General features: G+C 37.8%; 1 protein-coding gene and 1 long non-coding RNA gene across 8 annotated transcripts in view; one reads left to right on the forward strand and one right to left on the reverse strand.

Moving 5' to 3' along the window:
• Positions 1 to 21,563, reverse strand: part of LOC134215933 (uncharacterized) — a 40,375-nt gene extending 18,812 nt beyond the window's left edge. Inside the window, exons 1-3 of one of the 7 annotated variants that reach the window (XM_062695007.1) lie at positions 21,477 to 21,562; positions 21,030 to 21,280; positions 7,545 to 7,800 (exon numbers count right to left, since the gene is read on the reverse strand). In XM_062695007.1, coding sequence (XP_062550991.1) covers positions 7,545 to 7,774 — 230 coding nt within the window. In that variant the 5' untranslated portion in view covers positions 7,775 to 7,800; positions 21,030 to 21,280; positions 21,477 to 21,562. Of the gene's footprint in view, positions 1 to 7,544; positions 7,801 to 20,895 lie in introns of all 7 variants that reach the window. The other 6 variants (XM_062695006.1, XM_062695009.1, XM_062695008.1 and 3 more) reach the window with 6 other exon arrangements.
• Positions 12,369 to 12,813, forward strand: LOC134215932 (uncharacterized). The gene is made up of 3 exons (XR_009980372.1): positions 12,369 to 12,564; positions 12,628 to 12,688; positions 12,751 to 12,813. It is a non-coding gene; the product is annotated as an uncharacterized LOC134215932 (long non-coding RNA).
• Positions 21,564 to 21,864: the final 301 nt, after the last annotated feature.

Genomic DNA, 21,864 nt, shown 5'->3' on the forward strand with positions numbered 1-21,864 from the left:
ATCACTACACTACAATAGTGTCGAATCCATTCAGCTTACATTCATTTACTCGCAAAGCGTCGCTTTCCCTGAAATAACACAACTAATTTTCAACAATCTAGTTTCACTATGAATACCTCTAATCGAAAACTTCGTTCAAGTTCCCTTTATTTTAGCAGCAAATTACACAAACACTGAACAGAAGCACTCCCTCATACAAACATTTAATCAGAATTTGGCTAATTGAACTAACTTATACTAAATTGTTGGAGCTTATTATCATTTAGTACATTAAGTGGTATTATCGATCTCACACTATGTATCATAAGCAAAGTTTTAGAAAAAAATAATGATTAATCCAACTAGCGGTGTTGGTGCCTTTCTCAGGCAAAAAATACTAAAAAAATATAAATAAGTATTTTTTAGTGTGTTTTTAGTTTAGTTTAGGCATAAAAATAGTATTCTGGCCATAATTCGGACAATGTTAAGTTCCAAAAAGTGTGTTTACAAAATTTGTACACATACAGACATCACCTCAGTTCGTCAAGCTGAGTCGATTGGTATATAACACTATGGGTCTCCGGGGCTCCTATCAAAAGTTCGTTTTTGGAGTGATCATATAGCCTTTCGATACAACTTTGTTGTACGAGAAAGGCAAAAACTTACGTTAAAAGCAAATGAGTCTAATTCTGATTAGGTGATTGAAACCATTCCTGGCTGGCATAATTAGCGGATGCTCCCTTGTGCCCTCCCACTATTTGGTACATGTTTACAATCGGTCATAATAACGTATGCTAAACCCAGAAGGAGACAAACAAAAACTAAGATTCGGGAGTTCAACACATTATCTGTAAGAAAAAACATCGCGTTATGCTAGCTAATTTGCAGTCAGTTTTTTTTTTAACATGAATATCCCAACGCTTGTGAAAATGATTTTTACAGGTAACTTATTGTGATAAGCGAAACAAAGAGCATTGCGCAAAATCAACAAATGGCATTAGTTACCACCCATGAAATGAAGATGTTGGAATGTTCGATCGAATCAACAATAGTGATACTACTTATGTTGAAAATGAGTAATCATTATATTCCAATATTTATATTTTATGTTCTCACATTTTTTCATCGCGATAAAATAATTCCAAGTAACAAAACAGACTATAATCTATAAATTAATTAATTGATTACGCCTTAACTGTTACTCCAGTAATGGAAAACTTGAGAACCAAATGTAAGCATTCATATAATAATAATGAAATAATAAAAACAACTTCTATAATGTTTAGAAGCTCGTAATGAATATTGATTCAACCAAAAACAAACAGTTTTATGCCTAAATATAGTTTTACGAACCATTATGTATATTATTGCAAAAATACTGCTATGAACTTATCCAGATTGCTACCTTAAACGACCAATAAATTTTTCCAGATGCTAGTCCAATCACAAGTGAAATCAAACTGAAAGTATTTCTGAATAATCAAGTTTTGTCGGAAAGAAAAAGCCTAGCAACTAAAAAAATTGTTGTTCTCGAGTAAATAAAATAATGATTCGCGAAATAACACAACAGTGCATAACATATTTTAAACCATAACATTCCACAGGTTTGAAACATTGACCACGGTGTGCCTGTGACGGTTATTAACGAAAAAAAATGTCCATCCATTCTGAACTCGCCTTTCGAAAGATATATTATCCAGGCGTCTGCTATGAAAATTTCAAAATATTTCATCTAGGGAATCGAAAGTTATAGCAGTTACAAATTTAATGATTTTTGCGTTCGATATTTCACTAATATGCAACCATATATACCGTGAATTTCCTCCTGATTACATCCAAATAAATTATCATCAAATATGCAATTTGCAACCTCAACCAACTATAACCTAAAACCTTTTCTTTGAATAATAGAAAAAAAAATAACAAAGGATGTTAGAGATAATATTGTTCTAATGTCAATGACAAAATATCACCACAATGACCAAAATACAGTATTCAAATTACAGAATTATTGCACTTCAATCTCCTAATCATACCAAAGTGTAAATATTGTCTATGACAGACAATTAACTACACTCTGTATGATGATTCTGCTTTTATTAAATATGATAATAGTTGGTAACATAGAATACCGCGCTGAAACAATTTTGTCTTTCATGGGTATTGGGTAGATAGTAAGACTAGTAACCAACATTTAAACAACAATGTGCATCATTTGTTGTCTGTTATACAACCATCATCCAGTTCGATTCAAGCAGTGGTACAAAAACGAGTTCCATTTGGAAAAAATGTGAAAGGCTAAATCACACGAGGAAAACCGTCTTTTGCGAGAACGGTAGAAGAAAAAGCATATATGCCCCACTTCGGAACGTCTTTTTTAACTGTTTAACAATTTAACTGACTTGTTGAGCTACGATGCATTTACTTCATAAATTAATGCATTTACTACATAAATTAACTGACACAGGGAATACTAGTATCCGACTTAGAACTAGAAGAGGGAAACCATCGCATTTCCATAAAGCCAGGTAATAAAATGAGAGATTTTAAAACTATTTAAGAAATTAGTACAATTCCATTCAATTCCACCAAATCGTATTACTTTTACATATACGTTTTTCGACCTCAACTGTAAAGTCGTCTTCAGTGTCTCGTACTTGGCTCGTCTCATGACAGTGAAATATTCCTTAAATAGTTTCAGTCTTCTAAAATCTCTCATTTTCTTACCTGGCTTTATGGAAACGCGAGGGTTATTCTCTTCTAGTTCTAAGTCGGATACTAGTATTCCCTGTGTCAGTTAAGCCACACCACCACGCTATATGTATGAAAGCGTTAAGTTATTTGTTCCACATAAGCTACTACCATTTGCATTGATGATGCCACGAAAAGCCTCGAATAATATGTTTTGAAAAGACACGATCGCCCTGCTCATGATTTCATAGTTGAAGTAACAACCATTGCAATTCCGCATGTATTTCGAATAATTTTGGGACAAGCATCGCCAAGTTAAAACATTTTAACCCGTAAGAACTTCAATAAGGTTAGGAACAAGCAGCGTATCGATGTTGCAGCGGTTTAATCTGAGAGGTTTAATTATCCCAGAAAACGTGAAATAAGTAAAATTCGATGAAATTTTGAATGGTTTATACGTCAACTATGAAATCATGGACAGCGCCGTCTTCGACCAGATAGCGCACAGACTAAATATTTAAGATGATTATACAAAAAAAAACACAAATCGGCCTTCTTGGTAATCACGCGCTTCTTAGTTATTTTTCAAACGCACGAGTTGAAAGAACTGTAACGCACATTCGTTTACACATAACATATACAGACTCGGTAATTGGTTACAGGATTACAGATCGTTCGGTAGTTGGATTTTCAATGATCTGTCAAAAAGTACTGTACAGTTCGGTAAATAGATTCCTTGACAATCCGTCAAATCTAACCGTAAGTTCGGTAATTTGAATGCCATGCTTACCGCACGATTCAGTTCTTTTTTGTTTTTAATTTCTTTCGGATTATCATTTCTCTAAGAAATATATAATAATCAGTAATTATTTTACCATCACAATCATTTTATTTACGAATGAAGCAACCGAGGTTGCAGCTTGCAGCATACCGCCTTCTATGAAGCCTGTTTGTTTGTGATGAGAATCGCCGGAACCATGTTTTCTAGTAAAAATAAATCTGTAATATGAAAAAAATCCATATTTTTAATCGCACTTGAAGGTAAATAGCTTCTACAACTACTAACCTGTTCCATAGGCAGTGATATTAGGTACATTTTAGATGAAGTTTAACGGAAGCCTTCAAAAGCAGAAAACTACTAACCTCAAGCAACTTTTTGGAAATGACGAACACCATATGTGTTTATTGTGTGATTTCATCAACAGACTACAAGTGGCCCTAATGATGTATGTAAATATTATTTAACACTAATGGCATAAACGCACATAGTCAAGAAAATATAACATAGTACATAGCATTGTCAAGATAAAAAATTAAAACAAATAAAATGCAGCCTCATCACATACAATCAACGAAAAAAATAAGAAAATCTACGACGAAGAACATTCTGCGTCAAGTTGAAGTCGAACATGGAAGAAACTCTATTAAACGTTCTCTGGAGGCCGTAGATTGCAGTTTCTGAACCGTAGTTAGTGCGACGAAGGGGGAGCCTCAGCATCGAACTGTTCCGTAGCGGTCTTGGTTGAACGTTCATGTTGACTTGTTGTAAAATTCTTTCGCAATCTATTCTTCCTTGAAGTACATCAGCTACACATAGGGCTCTGCTCACATCCCGGTGGATACGCAGAGGCTCTAAGGCAATCAAGCAACAGCGATCCTCGTAACTAGGAAGATGCAGCGGTTCTCTCCAGTTTAGTCTTCGAAGCGCAAACCGCAGGAAACGCTGTTGAATGAATCTATTCTACGTTCTACGCCGTTGTTGTAATACGGGCTCCAAACTGACGAACAATACTCTAATGTAGAGCGCACGTTCGTGAAATTTTCGCTGTTTTCATGACAAAGCCCAGGGTTCTAGACGCTTTGTCGACAACGTATGAAAGGTGGTGACCCAAATCCTTCACGTGATTCACCCATTCGACTGTAGTTCCCAGCAAATGGTAATTGAAGATAATCAGCTCTTTTTTGCGTGAAAGTGTAAAAACGGAACATTTTGTCGGATTAACAACCTTCCGGTTCGTAGCTTTACTTCGTCGAAAGGATTATTTGGATTTAATGAAATTATGTGATTGTGATAATATAAAATCTGGATTTTATGAATAGGTCAATGGCAAAAAATCAACGTGAGTTACGTTATATTTTAAAACTCGATCGATATGTTATCTAGTTCTTTTTATTCACAGATACAGGAATGAAGGTTTCCCGAAGCTCGAATTCATCAGTGATGATCAGGGTTTGAATCCTAAAGAGAAAGAGCAAGTCTCTCACTTATCATCTCTGTATACTTATACGATATGTAGCATACCGCGAGATTCTGATTCGGGATGTTATACCCCATGATAAATTTCTTTTAGAAAGCTCCAAATGTAAGGAGCACTGGCTCTGATGATGCATTTCAACTTGTTCTACACAGCTGTGCAGTAACCAACACGAAAGGAGCAAAAACAAAGCGAGAATCACCATTTTTCTGTGGGGGCTGCCTATCCGAGTTTGTTTTTTTCGCGCTTGTATACAAGTTTGATAAATTTGTTATCATGGCTTGTTATGATTCGGAACAGTTTTTGTCTCTCTTTTATCGTTGTTCGTTATCTATTGAGAGCGATTTCTGCAAACCCTGGTGATGATACAGGAAAATGTGCGAGGACGGAAATAATTATTGATAGAAGATACTAAGGATTTCTCAACTCCATCACAGAACCCTTCTAAGATCGGCAGTACCACAGCCAAGTTTAGATATTTGATAGAAGATATTATGGTTCCAGTTGAAAATCGAATTTCGAACTCGCGAAAACCGATTTTATTCGCGTTCAATTTATAGCGCATCATTGCGCAACTAGTACACATTGTACGCAACCAGATGCGCTATACAGCGCACCAGATGCGCAGTAATGAAACTTGCGATTAATAGGAGATAAATTGATTGTCGTGAGTTCAAAAATTCGGTTTCGAGCTGCACATATAACACTGCATGACGAGATAGAATTATATAGGGGAACTGTTCCGTTTACCATCCCACTGAACATATATTCATCTCATCGCAAAGCAAAGAAATACAGCACCAATCTCGTCGCTTCTTTCTGCTAACATTCCTTTCCATCGCTTTGTTTTTGATGGGATGGAAATAGGAGCTATGGGATAAAGTCGAACCGTTCCCCTATATTCAATAATTTTATAATTTGACTTTTATGTTCAGTATTTTATATTTAAACCAAAGGGAGATGTGGTAATGAATATATTTATTTATGAATGTTATTATCGAGTAAGTCATCTGTACTGTTGTTGTCTATGGTGTAATAGCAAATGTCATAATGAAGTTGAATATGAAAGAGTACGAACATGTTGTCTTATTCATGAAATGGAAATACCACAGACCCAATCAATAAACTGTCACGGATCACTTTGTGGCAGATACCATAACTCATAAGTGCATAAATTTTCAAATACTTCACATCGTTGAGGTCAAATGTAGCCTGTTGATGCAACAAAAAACAGCAAACAACCTTCCTGTAGCATTCACGGACATGTATAAACTTGTGATAACTACTTCGAGCGATAGAAACGTCACTGAACATCGGGACTTCATGAAACAAGTTGCTGCATATCAAATCAATGTCGACGATTCGTATACTCTTCCTTTATGTTACCCAGTGGAAAAAATAATGGATATAATTAAATTCGTTTTAGCAGAACCCTTATTTTAAGACACCTAAAAAACGCACTCTTACCCCATCGTTTTGGAGTGCGCATTGGGTGGGGTAAGAGTACGCACTTTTCTAATCATGTGTTGTAAGTATTTATTAACACAACACAAGAATCTAATAACATTCATTTGATGCTTACTGAAAGTATATTGTGGAATATTTAAAGATTACGTACTGTACGTATGTGAACTTTCATACGAAAAAAAACATTGTGTTTTTTAAATACTAAAAAACTATATCAGGTTTTGCGTGGCGTAAACAAAGGAATTTTCCTTAACGAAACTCCACTAATCACGTAACGCAAAATTTGGCCATTTCATCACCCCTCCCCCTATTTTACCATTTTTGTATGAATCCTCTAAAAAATGCATATAAATCGCCATACATCTAGCAAGATACGGGTTTGGCATCAGAACTTGAAGATTCATATGCGTACTCTTGCCCCACACGTTCCTGCGTACTTGTACCCCAGAGCCCCAAAAATGTATACAGTTAGTAATTTTGACCTCTTGGAATACCAACCCAATTGATGTTCTGCACCATAAAATACTATACACAATAAATGATCGAAATGGTATAGTGTTCACCTGATTGAACGTATATATGGTAACGGAATACTATTTGCGGAAACACAATTATTTTTAGCAAAATGACCAAAAAAATATCTTGCTTCATATCTTCCTTGTTGTTTATTCAAATCGTTTACAATTACACATGACATGACATGAGTTGGTCAAAATACCTGTCAAACTGATGCAGTTCTGCTAGTTTATCTTTTTTTACAACTTCAAAAAAAATCGAAAACGTACTCTTACCCCACGCGCACTCTTGCCCCACTCTACTCTACTAAAAATACTAATTAAACAATTGATTTTTATCTCAAAAATATATTTTATCAATGTAATTAACTCAACTGATATAAAATCAAATATAATTTTGCTTCAATTCACCGAAATCTCAACAGCAGAACTGTTCGGTAATTATTTCACCAAATTTTCTGCGATTTTTCCTTTGTTCAACTGTCAAAAACACCGAAAATCTGTAAAATTATTCATTCATTATTTTAAGTGTGATGGCTAAGAGAACGCTTATAAATGTATATCAAATATAGGATCCTCATCCTTGAAAAACTAGTCTACGTAGGAATGTGAATGATTTCGTTAATAGTTATATTACCTTTTATGCATCATGTTTGCGGTCCTCAACTTCCCCATCATATCCTGCAGGGTCAGCAGTCGTTGGTCGCGAACAATGTAGATCCAGAGGACGTAGGCAACAAATAGCAATAAAACACGTTGCCGATCGTTATCTAGCGTTCGAGCCGCCAGGTTTGCGACCTTTGTCACGCAAACTGTTCCGCCGTTGGTACAACGATGGCCTCTCGTTCTTTTCACTTGAAACTGCATACCAGTCGTCCTTTCACTTGTTTGATCTAAAAGTATAAGCAAAAGTATAAGGGGCATGCCAGAGTAAACGCGACGTGCGATGCGACGCGACGCGACTCACGTAAAAGAATAACAATCAATATCAACAGGCTGTCAAATTGCACTGTCGCGTCGTGTCGTATCGCACGTCGCGTTTACTCTGGCTTGCCCCTAAGGTGTATGTAAGCTCTTCAATATTTAATATTCAGACTAGAAGCTCTTTCACATGATATGAAACATCATATACAATATTAGAGTGAAAATGAGATTTGATTGATCAAGTTTTCGACATCAAGTTATTTCATATCATGTGATATATCTCGTAATCTGAATAGACGATAAGCTCAAAGCACGGTGTTTTTCCAAAATTTGCGGTATAAAAAGTAGCAAAAAAAACTTTCAAGACAAAGTTTGTTATTGGAAAATAGCATTTATTTATCATTAATACATTTCATTTGCCTCTGGTAGTTAGGAATTTTCCTCTAGTTTAATTAAACCTACATGTAGGAATTACAATGTTTTAAAATTAAACTAAACTTAACCTAATTTATACTAAGGGTGTAAGGAGCTAATCTAAAATTGGAAATTATTTTATTAGACAATAAATTAAACAAATTTTGTTGCAATGTCTCAAGGCAACTTCAGAATCCTTTTTCAGAATTTTATTTTGAATCCTCTGAAGTGCATTCTTTCTTGCAGCAACTAGTCCATATTGGTACAGTATACAACATGGCTGGTCTAAACATGTGTTTGCAAATTGTTAAAGTCAATTTTCGATCTAGCAGAAGTCCTAAATATTTAGTTCCCATTTGAACTGCTTAAACAAATAATATCAACATTTTCGAGTTCAGTTATCATTATAAGATCCTTACAAACAAATTTACTGAATGTGTGCTCTATTTTTATCAATAATATCCTCAAGCCGACGCTGGAGCTAAAACACGCCTTTCGAACCTAGTCCGCCGACATCGACTGCCATGCGCATGTTAGGGCTGACGTTAGGGTCTTCACACAAGGGTGCGATGGTTCGTGCTTCAACATACGCCCGAATCGTATAACCCAACGGATTAAGATCCAGACTGGGGCCACAAATCTTTCGACCAAAATGTCATGTTGTTCTTCAGCCATTGTTGGGTTGATTGTACGTGTGACATGGCGCTCCATCATGCTGTACGACAACGTTATGATCATCGGAAAGTTCGGCCTTCACCCAGGGAAGCACTTGGTCCTTTAAAATACCGATATATAATTCGGTATTGATTTTAAACCCAACATAAATGAAAACGAACGGCAGTTTCTAACCGTTGGACGCCACCAAGCCAAACATCATGACATCAGCCGGCTTGGTTTGGAATTTAAGCTTCATTTTCTCCAGAACATTCACAATTTTATTCGGTGAAATAAACCAGTCCGTGCGGCCGTTAGCGTCAGCAACGCTGCTGAAAATCTTTTCGCGTCGGAGAACAGGGGTGGCATTGCGCATCTCGATTCGAACGTAATTCTATCGAGTCGAACATGTTTGGCATTACGGCTTTCGATTCGATCTCGAAAACGAATCATCGTTCGAGTATGCTCGAGGAGGCACAAGAATAACGAGATGTTTTGGCATTATGGATACTCGATAGCACACTGGAAAACGACTCAAGTCGAATGAAAAACACTCGTCACCTTTATAGCTTTCGAATGTTGTTCGAGAGCGATTTTTTGCTGAAAGTTTTTAATTATATTTGTTCATATTTCTCTACGGGAAGAGAATAAATGGTTCATTATTGTATCTTGAAGGAAAGAATGTTATTAGTATACCTACTTTCATAGTTTCCAGACAATATGCAATCTCTAATTATCCCGAAATCCGCATAAAAACGACTTCAACTAAAATCTTTTTTGTTTCTGCAGTTTTCACGAACAGTCACTCTGAATATTAAGCGTACAGCATGGATTAGATGAATATATTCGAAAATTCCAAAGAAAATTTAATTGTTGGCTCGGTTGTTTTTTATGCATTTCAATATTCATCCCTTTCTTTAATGTATGCGTACATAAAATGGTTGAAATTTTTACTCTAAAATTTATTTATTTGAAAATAATTTCAAAATACGCCTAGTAGATGTGAAAAAATTGAGCGCACAGTGAATTTGTTTCTACAACATTTCTTATTGTAAACACGATTAATGTATTTTAAAATTTTTTTCGTGATAATATTTATAATAATAAACATCCGCTACTTAAACATTCAATGTTTTGAAATTAAACCATTTTAATCAAATATTGCCTGTTGGAAAGATATCCTTCAGGGCATGAATTGGCAGTTAATTTATAAACAAGCAAATTGTGCTCAATGACTATAAAAAGGAATATTATTTATTGAGCAGTTGTAACCGATTAGAACATTATGCCGATACGATATGTTTTGTAAATTGAGATATTGTTACGACACAAATTATAAGTTTTATGTTTATTCGAATTTATGCCACAGATCCAATTTTGAGCTAAATAATTTAAAGCTAAAGAAGGATTCGATAATAAATTACTTTGATGTATCCATGTGTTTTAGTTAAATGCACTTGGGTTATCTCTTGCGCGTTTTACCCTTCTTATTTTTATTTAACTCAACTATTTTTACGTAGATTTTGAAATATACACGTTTTGACGCAGATTTTCCCCATACATTTTTCACGCGGTTTATCGAAATCGTCATGAAATACGTGAAAACTGCAAAAAACTATTTTAGTTGAAGTCGTTTTTAGGCGGATTTCGGGATAATTAGAGATTGCATATTGTCTGGAAACTATTAAAGTAGGTATACTAATGACATTATTTCCTTCAAGATACAAAAATGAGACTTTTACATAATTCCAAAACATCTCGTTATTCTTGTACCTCCTCGAGTATACTCGAACGATGAGTCGTATTCGAGATCGAATCGAAAGCCGTAATGCAAAACATATTCGACTCGATAGAATTTCATTCGAATCAAGATGCGCAATGCCACCCCGGGATCATATTGTTTCCGTCTTCAACAAAGAAAGCAATCTTTTTGAACGAGTCACTCGTAGTTCATATACCCGGTCCGTAATCAAGTGGCCAAAGCCGGCTTTTCACTCAAGCTCTGGAAGGTACATGCAAGTCTTCTTTGATGTTTCTCGCATGGAGTTCTCAGAAATTTTGTCTTCCTTGGCAAGTTTTTTGATGGAACGCACTAGGTTGCGAGCAATCTTTCCACGAGCCGATTTGATCACGTTTGGCATACGTACAAAGCATAGACGTCCACCTCCCGGCTTCCTCTGCTTAGATCCATCCAGCAGAGACGATTAAGGCGATAAACTGTGGCCAAAAGACATCCTACCACCTGGGACGGGACTTGCAAAGAGGAAAAAATGTAACTTCATCTGCAACCAGCAAGCGCTGTCACGAATTGTCAGATGCAACCAGCACCTTTTTGTGTGAAAGTATCCCTCAAAAAGTATTCCGAATGATTTTGTTTTACGAGTACTTTTCCACTTTGAAAAGTATTCTAGAATTGCCGAACAGCTTAATATTGCACAGTTATGATTACGTGTTTTATTCCCGATTGGAAAATCTCTTTAAAAATAAGATTATAAATCCGTAAATTGCAAACACTTTTATTGCGTTCAGAAGATTCTACCTGGAATTTAGGTGAAACACTCAAGGAAACAGTTGAGAATCGATGATCAACTGTGATGAAAAGAAGAACAAGTGTCAAAACAAGGAAAAAGAACCCGTCTTTGCAGGTCTCGTCTCAGCCTACCGCCATAGCAATCTCATTCGGCGTCTTCTGGGCGAGCAACAAACTAGTAACCACTTCTTTTGCGTATACATTTTTAGAAATTTGCAATAAAGCAATTACAATCTCTCGGTGCAACATTTGCAAGTAAACATAACCAAATATACTTTCAACAGAAATTAGTCATATATGAATATGTACATTATGTGGAAGATATTGATTTGGAAAATGTATTGGAGGTAACCACCATAGTTAAATCACTCGCAATCCATTTCTCAAGCCAACGCTCCTCTAATGTGAAAGTGTACTATACACATGTGGAATATAGACACTATAGGTTCCATAGCGAGCGCAGGCACGGTTGAGTTATTTCGATTAAGTGTGTTTTTCCACTTTTTCACAGTGTACCACGCGATGTCACACGCTGCGTTGCTTGGGTTGCAATAGTGACGTCATGCTCGTTTGGCTACACTAACTGACAGTTCGTTTGGCTACACTCGCCTTCGCCTCAGCTCGTCTATGGAACCTATAGTGTCTATAATGTGGAAGTGTTGGCTTGAGAAATGGATTGCGAGTGATTTGACTATGCGTCCAATTTGGGAATCTCAAGCTCATTCAGTATCCGCTAGGTTGCGAAGGCCGACGGAGGTCCTTCGTAGCTTAGTTGGTTAAAGCACCAGTCTAGCGTACTGAAGAGTCATGGGTTTGAGTCCCATCGAAGGAAAAGTGGTTACCTCCAATACATTTTCCAAATCAATATCTTCCACACTGTTACCGCCGGTAAATAAATACCTGGTCGCGAAAGGGTCAAAGCATCATCCCGACAAAAAAGCTGTGAACGCACCCTTATATTTGACGTTTCTTGCTGCAGCATAAATTTACATACGGATATGCGTGCGTTTGTGTGAGTGTCAATAATATGAGTAAAGAAACAGATGATCGTTGTAATGTTGTATTTGTTGTTTGTTTACTAAGTACATAAGCGATGTAAAGTCTCCATCATGGAATATGTGTAGTTTGTTGCGCTGTAAGGGAAAGTTATTAACGAGTTTGTAGAAATGTTTTGATCGTATAATTGTGAATATTACAGATTAAGTCAAGTTATCCGTTTATGTTCTCCGGAGGAGATTGAATTTGTAGTGATACTTACCGTAAGTGATAGTTTGTACCTCTTAAATAATGTTTGTAATGTTTTCAATGTATAAATTATTAGGACTCTTGCTCATCACCAGAGGCGAAGCTAGGGAGTGTTTGGGAAAGTGGAAAACTAAATTGTAAGTTAATTATGTTTGTATTTTAAGTGTTATTAATGTTAGTAAATATATTTCAGTTGAGTTTATTGGAAATATACTCCAAAATTGTTTTCTTTGCACCCGGAGGGTGCAGCATTCTCAAAATTTATTACCATGACCTACTTGTACCCGTGCTGTGATAAAGATGAGGAGTTCGATGGCAGTGTTCAGTGCGAGAGATGCCAGGAGTGGTACCACTTCCAGTGTGTCGGCGTAGACGAGAGCGTAGCGGAAGTCGTCTGGTATTGCGCGACCTGTTTGGGAGAGGATAGATCCATCCGTACATCACTGGGTGCTGCAGGTAACACAGCTATTCATCCACTGGCACTTGAGCATGCTGGAAAAATGGAGAGTAATAGCTCAGGAGTCGGTAAGTCAGCTAAGGAGAATTTTACAAAAAGAAGTCAGCTGAGTAGGGCTAAAGCGCAGGAGGTCGTGAATAAAGACGATGGCAATATTGAGACAGGAGATCAGGCGTACATAGAGTCAGACAAGAAGCAAGTAGAAAGCGAAGAGAAAGATTTGTTGCATGCACTGACAGAAGTATTGAGTCATTATCGTAAGCGTGTTGAGCGATCCGAGTCGGTTCCGGTTCAGAGAACTAGTTGTGTTCGTGAGCGTGTGAAGAAAGCTGTCAGCGTATCGTCGGCGGAGTCGACGCGAACTCGGGCGCTAAAGGAGATGAAGGAACTAGACGAATGGAACCGTTTAGAAGAACTTGAGGAGGAGAATCAACGAAATATTCTTGAGCTACAGAAGAAGCGGATTGCTCGGCAGAAAAAAATGATGCAGAGACGTCTGGAATTGAAGCAGATAATAGAAGATGGAACTGTCAAAGACGATTTGGGATTGAGCGGGGATGAATTTCCAGAATTTGCTCAAGAAAGGCCGCAGCTGTCAACTGCAAATCTGCCTCATCACATTCGTCTACCAAAGTCTCAGAGCAGTCTGAGACCGTCGAATAGGGTAGGACGAGCAAGCCTCCCTCGACCGTCATTCGAGTCTCATACAGAAAACTATAGTTCGCATTTCGACCATACAGTTGACTTTGATGAAGAGGATTTCGAGCGGAGCTCGAGTGGCTTTGAGGAAGCTCCAACGCAGTTGCAGATTGCATCCCGGCAAGTGTTTCCTAGAAGTCTTCCGAAGTTTGCCGGTGCTGCTGAAGAATGGCCAATATTCATTAGCGCATATGAGCAGGCGAATAAGTCATGTGGATTTACGAAAGCTGAGAACTTGGTCCGTCTGCAAGAAGCTTTGCAGGGCAAGGCATTGGATGCAGTACGAAATCGCCTCTTACTACCTGAAAATGTGCCGTTGATAATCAAGAAGCTGCGGAAGAGATTCGGGAATCCGGAGATTCTGTCGACAAGATTGGCTAACCGGATCCAGGAATTGGAAGGACCCAAGGCAGAGAGCCTCGAGTCGGTAATCGAGTTTGGGAGTGCAGTTGAGGAATTCACTCAGCATCTCAAAGCTGCGGGATTAGCCGATCATCTCAAAAATCCCATTCTCATGCAAAGTTTGATCCAAAAGTTGCCTTCCTACTATGCCATGGAGTGGGTGGAATTCAAGCGACGTGCACAGTTGGTCGATTTGGAAACGTTTGGAGCTTTTATGGAAAGTCTTGTGGAGAAAGCGTTGGAAGCAACTTTCGAAAAGGTGGATGTGGATGAGAAGGTCAAGAAGAAAGATAAGCTCAAAGCAAAGGGATTCGTTCATACGATGAATGGAGGGAATTCTCTATGGAACAGTCAGTCTAGTCAGAAGGGTGAGAATCCGGATCAGTCAAGCGAAGCTCAACATCGGGACATGAGGTGCTCCGTATGCCAGAAATTGGGACATTTTGGTCGAAACTGTTCGGAGTTCGTGTCACAAAGCATGGAAGAACGATGGAAGACGGTAGAGCGGCTGGATCTGTGTCCGTGTTGTATGTACGATCACGGGGAGCGGCCATGTCGTATAAGGAAGCGCTGTACGGTGGATGGCTGCCCTGAGTTTCACAATCCTTTGCTGCACAGTGGATCTGGGTCAGAGTGTACGACGCTAGAGGTTCAATGCCACAGTCATCGTCAACTGAATCCAACGGTGTTGTTTCGAATGGCTCCAGTGACCCTGTACAACGGATGGAGAAAAGTCGATACCCTAGCATTGATAGACGAAGGATCTGCGGTAACCTTGATAAATAGGAAGCTGGCAAAATTGTTGAGAGCAGATGGACCGGTTCAGCCGTTGCAGATGTATTGGACGAATGGTGTTCAGCAAAAGGAAAGAAAATCGAAGATTTTAAAGATCAAAGTTTCTGCCAAAGGTTCGTCATGTCTATTCGATCTTGTTGATGCTCGAACTGTTCAGAAGTTGGAGCTCCCTGCCCAAAAAATGGATGCGGAGCACTTGAGTGTTTTTAATCATTTGAATGGCTTGGATGTATCGAGTTACAGTTCAGTTGCACCTCAAATGTTGATAGGGATCGACAACATTCACCTTATTGCTCCGCTGGAATCTAGAATAGGAGAATCTGGAGAACCAGTAGCTGTTCGGTCCCAACTTGGCTGGACGGTATATGGGCCCCGTATGAAGCTAGAAGAGCGTAGGCGCTGAGAGACCGCTCGGAGAGCGGAAATGTGTGATGAAGTCGCACAGTAATATATTTTGATTCGACAGGGTCTTCAGCCTGTATAGGGAAGACGCCTGACCAAAGCGGAAGAAGGCTACAGCCAACGAAGAAGCAAGTTGCAGAATAGTATCAGTAGAGCGGAACTGATTAATTAGAAAGCAGATTAGTAATGGTAATCCCTGCACAGCCTGGAAGCAGCCACAGGGTTTACGGGTGGGGAATGTTACCGCCGGTAAATAAATACCTGGTCGCGAAAGGGTCAAAGCATCATCCCGACAAAAAGCTGTGAACGCACCCTTATATTTGACGTTTCTTGCTGCAGCATAAATTTACATACGGATATGCGTGCGTTTGTGTGAGTGTCAATAATATGAGTAAAGAAACAGATGATCGTTGTAATGTTGTATTTGTTGTTTGTTTACTAAGTACATAAGCGATGTAAAGTCTCCATCATGGAATATGTGTAGTTTGTTGCGCTGTAAGGGAAAGTTATTAACGAGTTTGTAGAAATGTTTTGATCGTATAATTGTGAATATTACAGATTAAGTCAAGTTATCCGTTTATGTTCTCCGGAGGAGATTGAATTTGTAGTGATACTTACCGTAAGTGATAGTTTGTACCTCTTAAATAATGTTTGTAATGTTTTCAATGTATAAATTATTAGGACTCTTGCTCATCACCAGAGGCGAAGCTAGGAGTGTTTGGGAAAGTGGAAAACTAAATTGTAAGTTAATTATGTTTGTATTTTAAGTGTTATTAATGTTAGTAAATATATGATTTGCCGAAATTTTGTGTTTTGTTTTGTTTTTCCTTAGGACGGTTCGTAAGTGAATTGATGAATATATTTTATTATTTTTACAGCATATACTGTTATTGACAAACGCTCTATATTGTCGAATAGAGTTCCCTATTATTCACCTTTCCCACTAACACAAATTTTCCTTCCTGAGACATCTATGAAGGTAGTATGGGTTCCCTGCATCTTCACTAGTAGATGTTGAACTAACATTCCTTCCTTCCTTCCGTGATTGTAAGGACGTGGCCAGGTATACAACTGCTACTGTATAGGAAAAGGTACTAATCCCAAGTACCAATTTGCGACAATATACAGTAGATTGCTCAATTGAGCATTGTATAGCCACCCACGATTTGTACAATCACATATGCTATGCTATGCTATGCTATGCTTATTAATGTTAGTAAATATATTTCAGTTGAGTTTATTGGAAATATACTCCAAAATTGTTTTCTTTGCACCCGGAGGGTGCAACACACACAATATACATATTCACATAAGGTCCCCCGGGGCAAGTAAAAATACGAGGTAAGTGGGTACTATGACTGCAGGTGAATCGATGAACTTTTTTAATGGTAACAATGTTCTAGGCAGATGAAGCAGGGCTATAAACGAATTCACCCGACACAAAAATATTTGGAATCAAAACCATTAGAGGCATCATACTAATGGGCTTCCAACACCTCTACACTTCAACAATGAAAGCATATAATGATGTGTTTAATGTTCTGAAATAACCTATTTTCTAAGTATGCGTTAACAATTTTGCTGAACTAGCGTTTTTAGGTCCCACATGCCCTGGGGTACCTTATGAGTTTTCACAACATTGTAAATTCATGTCCAAGTCGGGTGGTTTAATCCCCGGAAATAGGCAATTAACTTTGATTGAACAGAAATTAGTCACTAGCTACTCGAAATAAACCTATATTCAGATTTAAAAAATTTCGCATTATTTTCTGCCGCACCTTGTAGTGACAATATGTTTGCAGAAAGAATTCAAATAAGTTGCTCTCGGCTTATGTGGGAAAATTATGAGCTGAGCTTTGGAAGCATTCGGGGAGATTTTCCATTTTTGCAAGTAAGTGGAGAAAATATCCAAACTTTTTTGCAATCTACGCCACAAATAAGAAATTCACCACAATAAAATGTACTCATTCACCTAGCAAATGACAAAAACTCACCACGCGTTTAAATAGGCCACTCACATTCATGCGGTAACGCGCGAAATGAGCATCCTATCAGGGCTCTATGTGTGAGGATGAATCGTAAATTGAAAGTTGATGCCGGTAATGATTTTTTCTCGACATTACCAGTCTCACTCACGACGGCGGCCGTGAGATTGACCGTAGAATATACCGAGACTCATGTTTTTCACTACATTGACTTTGACATATTGACCTTTTCCGAATTTTCCATATTATTTAGTTCACTTTTGTTGAAGTGAACAAAATAAAACTCTTGAGAAATAGCCCTCTGGGAAGTACTAGACTGAGATTTCTTTTTCATCTTAATTACTTAGACTGGTGCAAATGCCAAAAAACCCAAAAAATGCTTTCGTAATAAGTATACGAACTCTTGGATGCTCATTGCTCACTCTTACACTCCACTGATGGGCTATCAAATACTACGCTACGACACTCCTGCCGAGGGGCCCTCCTTAGCCGTGCGGTACGACGCGCGGCTACAAAGCAAGACCATGCTGAGGGGAACTGGGTTCGATTCCCGGTGCCGGTCTAGGCAATTTTCAGATTGGAAATTATCTCGACTTCCCTGGGCATAAAAGTATCATCGTGTTAGCCTCATGATACACGAATGCAGAAATGGTAACTTGGCTTAGAAACCTCGCAGTTAATAACTGTGGAAGTGCTTAATGAACACTAAGCTGCGAGGCGGCTCTTTCCCAGTGTGGGGATGTAATGCCAATAAGAAGAAGAAGACACTCCTGCCTCAGGATATGCAGTCTATACTCGAACTTCTGCCGCAGTCCATACTCAGTAAATGCCTCGAGGTGACAAAGGCTGTTAGCAGCTACGACACTCATACCTCAGCACAAGCAGATCACTCACTCTTCTGCCGAAGCAGCCCACGCGCTACCCGACGGAAGTAGTGCCAATCCCCATGCACCGAGCAAGGTGGCGATCAGGTGGAAGACGAGTAACTAAATAGATGCATGGCACATTTGTCGTTTGATGTCTTCAGTTATGGGGTTGAGGGATATTCGACAAGATTGGTAATCAATTGGGTCTGCTATACGAAAACTAGCACAACCGCGGCGAATTGACCCAATGATGTGTGTAGCTCAGTGTAGGTACTGGACTCATACATGGGTTAGACAGAGTGATCGATTGGATCTAGGTCAATAGAGTTTGAAGGCCAGTGGATGAAATACCTCTGGGAAGGCCTGTTATAAAGTTCCAACGTCCCTTTTGCTCCTTGTGATGGTGCTTAATCTTGCTAAAACGTTTATTCGTTTTGGCCAAAACGTGCACTTATCCAAGGAGCTACAGTGTCCTTTAGAAGCTTTTTGAAGACTGATTGGTGGATTTTGACGCCATTTTTCATTGAATTGAGAGAAAAAAAAACGGATAATTTTTCCCCACCCAGAATGGCCAAGGAGCCGGTAATGTTTCCCGCCGAAGAAAAATTGTAGAGCCACTGTGAACACTGTTACCGTGACATGCCCTATTACCGTGGGGTTAAGGACGTGTCCACAATAAATTCGCTATATAAAATTCAAATTGTAACAATCACCCTTGAAAACTATGTCGCTTTAATTAATACTAAATACACTTGAAGGGAAAAATATGTTTTGTACTTCAACTCATAAAAAAAATGAAGAAAATAGTGTTCGACATTTGACTTATGAATATGCATAATACCGCGTACATTCCGAAGAAGATTCCAAATACCGCGCAGAAAATTGCCTAATACCGTGCCCTATCAAACAAACTCAAATGATGAGCTTAAGAGCACATTTACAATAAAATATGTAAATAATTGAATCATATACAAATTTCAATTAAATTATTAAGTCACACATACAAAAAAATGTTATAAAAAATTACTATTTTACAAAGATACCTACTGGGAAAAGAATTTCCTTGGAAAGTTAGCAACTTATCAATATTGACGTTTCAAAAGCGTTTATTAAGTTTTCAAATAATTATTTCACATTTAATAAGATTTTAGATAGATGATACCCAATCGAGTGTAGTAGATTTGAAGACAATGTTAGGATTTGTATTCAGATGAAAAATACTCTACCTACCTATTTCTATAGGAAACTGTACAGGAAAAATATTTACGTCTATAGTCTGTGGTAAATATAGCATAAATGATATTGTATTCGTATGTGCTGAACGACACAATAAAGACGATTTGTATGTTCATTAGATGTATATCATCTTCAAGTCTTCCAGCAGAAGTTTCTCTTTGGGGATGTACTGGAATAATACATATCACAATATGTAATTCATTTGAATGATGCTCCCCTAGTAATCCTACGCATAAAATGTCGTAGATATCTAACATGAATGTTTCAATACCTAGACGATATTGTCTAGTGGTCTATGTATTCAATGTGATGGTTACGTTTTATTTTTCTGAGTATCAACTTTACGGTATAGCTTAGTCACGGTGTTAGGTACTACTGTCGAAGAAGATGGCCTAATACCGCGACATTTGTTTTGATCAATAAAAATGCCAAAACAAGACTTTTAAATACCATTTCAGTACTCAGCTCATATGTTATAGCTGCAAAAATGGGCTCAATGAGATATTGGAAGTAAATATCATTAAAAAATTAAGTTACAAGACTTGGAAATATAACCATAATTTTGAAAGTTTTGCTAAGCGGATGCAAATTTTGGCTGGTCGAGCCATACATTTTCACATTTATTTTTTAGCGCCTAATTTACGTCACAAATACCCACAATAATAATTTGCTAACATTTTCTGATTTATATTTGTTCATTTCACCAAATAATGTGATGTGTATGACAGACAGTACCTCTATATTCAACAATTTGGATAAAATCAACGGTATTAGGCAATGCGCGGAAATAGGGCAGGTCACGGTACCATCTCTTATAGCATTTGTTTCAATTCGCATTATTGGATTATCTGACGATAATTAACAACGAAACTTCGATTTAGTTGATTGTTGCATGATCTGTGATGAAAGACCGTAAAAATATGGTGGAGGGTCGTGGGGGGCCTGGAAGAAAAAAATGATCTGTGATGAAAAATTAGGGGTGAAAAGGTGTAAAAAGTAAGGTATGTCGAATAAAATCGGAAATAATTTGAAACCTTAGAAAAGACCATATATGATCAACAGTTCCACGAAAAAATAATTAACTTTCACAGAACTTTCTCTATACCCTACATCAGTTGTACAGCTTACCTAGTATTATGGTGGACACTACAGTACAAAAAAATATATGCTGGAAATTAATAATCTACAACATATTTTATTGCAATACCCAGTATTTCCCCAGTAAACTTCTGCAGTATCTTTCGAAAGTATTTCGCAGAATTCGGTGTAGATAATAGATACATAATCGAACATAAAAGTTGATTGGGTTGTAGATCTTGTAGATTGTTGTAGAGTGCAATGCACTAACCTAGAATAGCTAACAAATTGTAAGCACATACCTTAACACATTCGTGGTAAATCAATAGATAAATTTAATTACAGTGACACGAGGGTTGATATGCTTACACACTAATTTTTATTGAACAACTGTTTTTGTCCCATTCATCATTTTACGCACGCACTTGTTACTCACAGGTTCTGTAATCAGTCGTAAATTATAGCTTCTGCACTATAGGAATGCTGATCGAGGTAACATGTTTATAAATAACTTTCTAACTTTTTCAACAGGTGTCCTATTGGAGGTTGAGCACAACACGGACGATAAAAGCGCCCTACACTCACAACCAGTTCACTATTATGTTTCACTTGTTCCACGATATCCTTTTGCTATTTCGTTAAGCACCTCCTTGACCAATGTCCAATATGAGTTATAAATAAATATACCTAAAGTTGAAGGTCATCGTGCAACTCTATTTGATGGTCCATATTTGCTGATAATTTTATTTCCATGGTCAAGTTCAGCTCAAAATTCGACCGTGAAAACGAGTTGTGCAATTATCTGCTCTGGTCAAAACGTTCTATGAACTATGTATGTTATGAGTTAGCACACCATTACTGCAGATTCAATATCGTGACTAACAAAATACGAAGACCCCTGTCGTCGGGTCAAACCGCAAACCACAACTGATTGTGCCTCAACTTTAAAGAGGAATATAGTGTGCTCAGGTCCTTCCTTCCCATTCCTAATATACAAAATAACTCATTCCCACTAACTACGGCACGCGGTTGAAAACGAGAAACACACGCTACCTATTTATAATGGTGGAGTGGGCAGTGGTTACGAACACCTTCACCGTGCTCTGTCGCTCTGGATATTTTCCAGTACCAATCAAGGATAATGGAATCGGAGTTTTCAGCACCTTGAATTGGCATTACCTATTCATACGTACTTATACGTACAGTATAAGAAGAAATAATATAGTAATATCTCGTTTTTATCACCCCCTGATGTAGGAGGTGAGCCAGCC

The sequence above is a fragment of the Armigeres subalbatus genome, chromosome 2 (assembly GCF_024139115.2).
Source record: "Armigeres subalbatus isolate Guangzhou_Male chromosome 2, GZ_Asu_2, whole genome shotgun sequence".
NCBI classification, from domain to species: Eukaryota; Metazoa; Arthropoda; class Insecta; order Diptera; family Culicidae; genus Armigeres; species Armigeres subalbatus.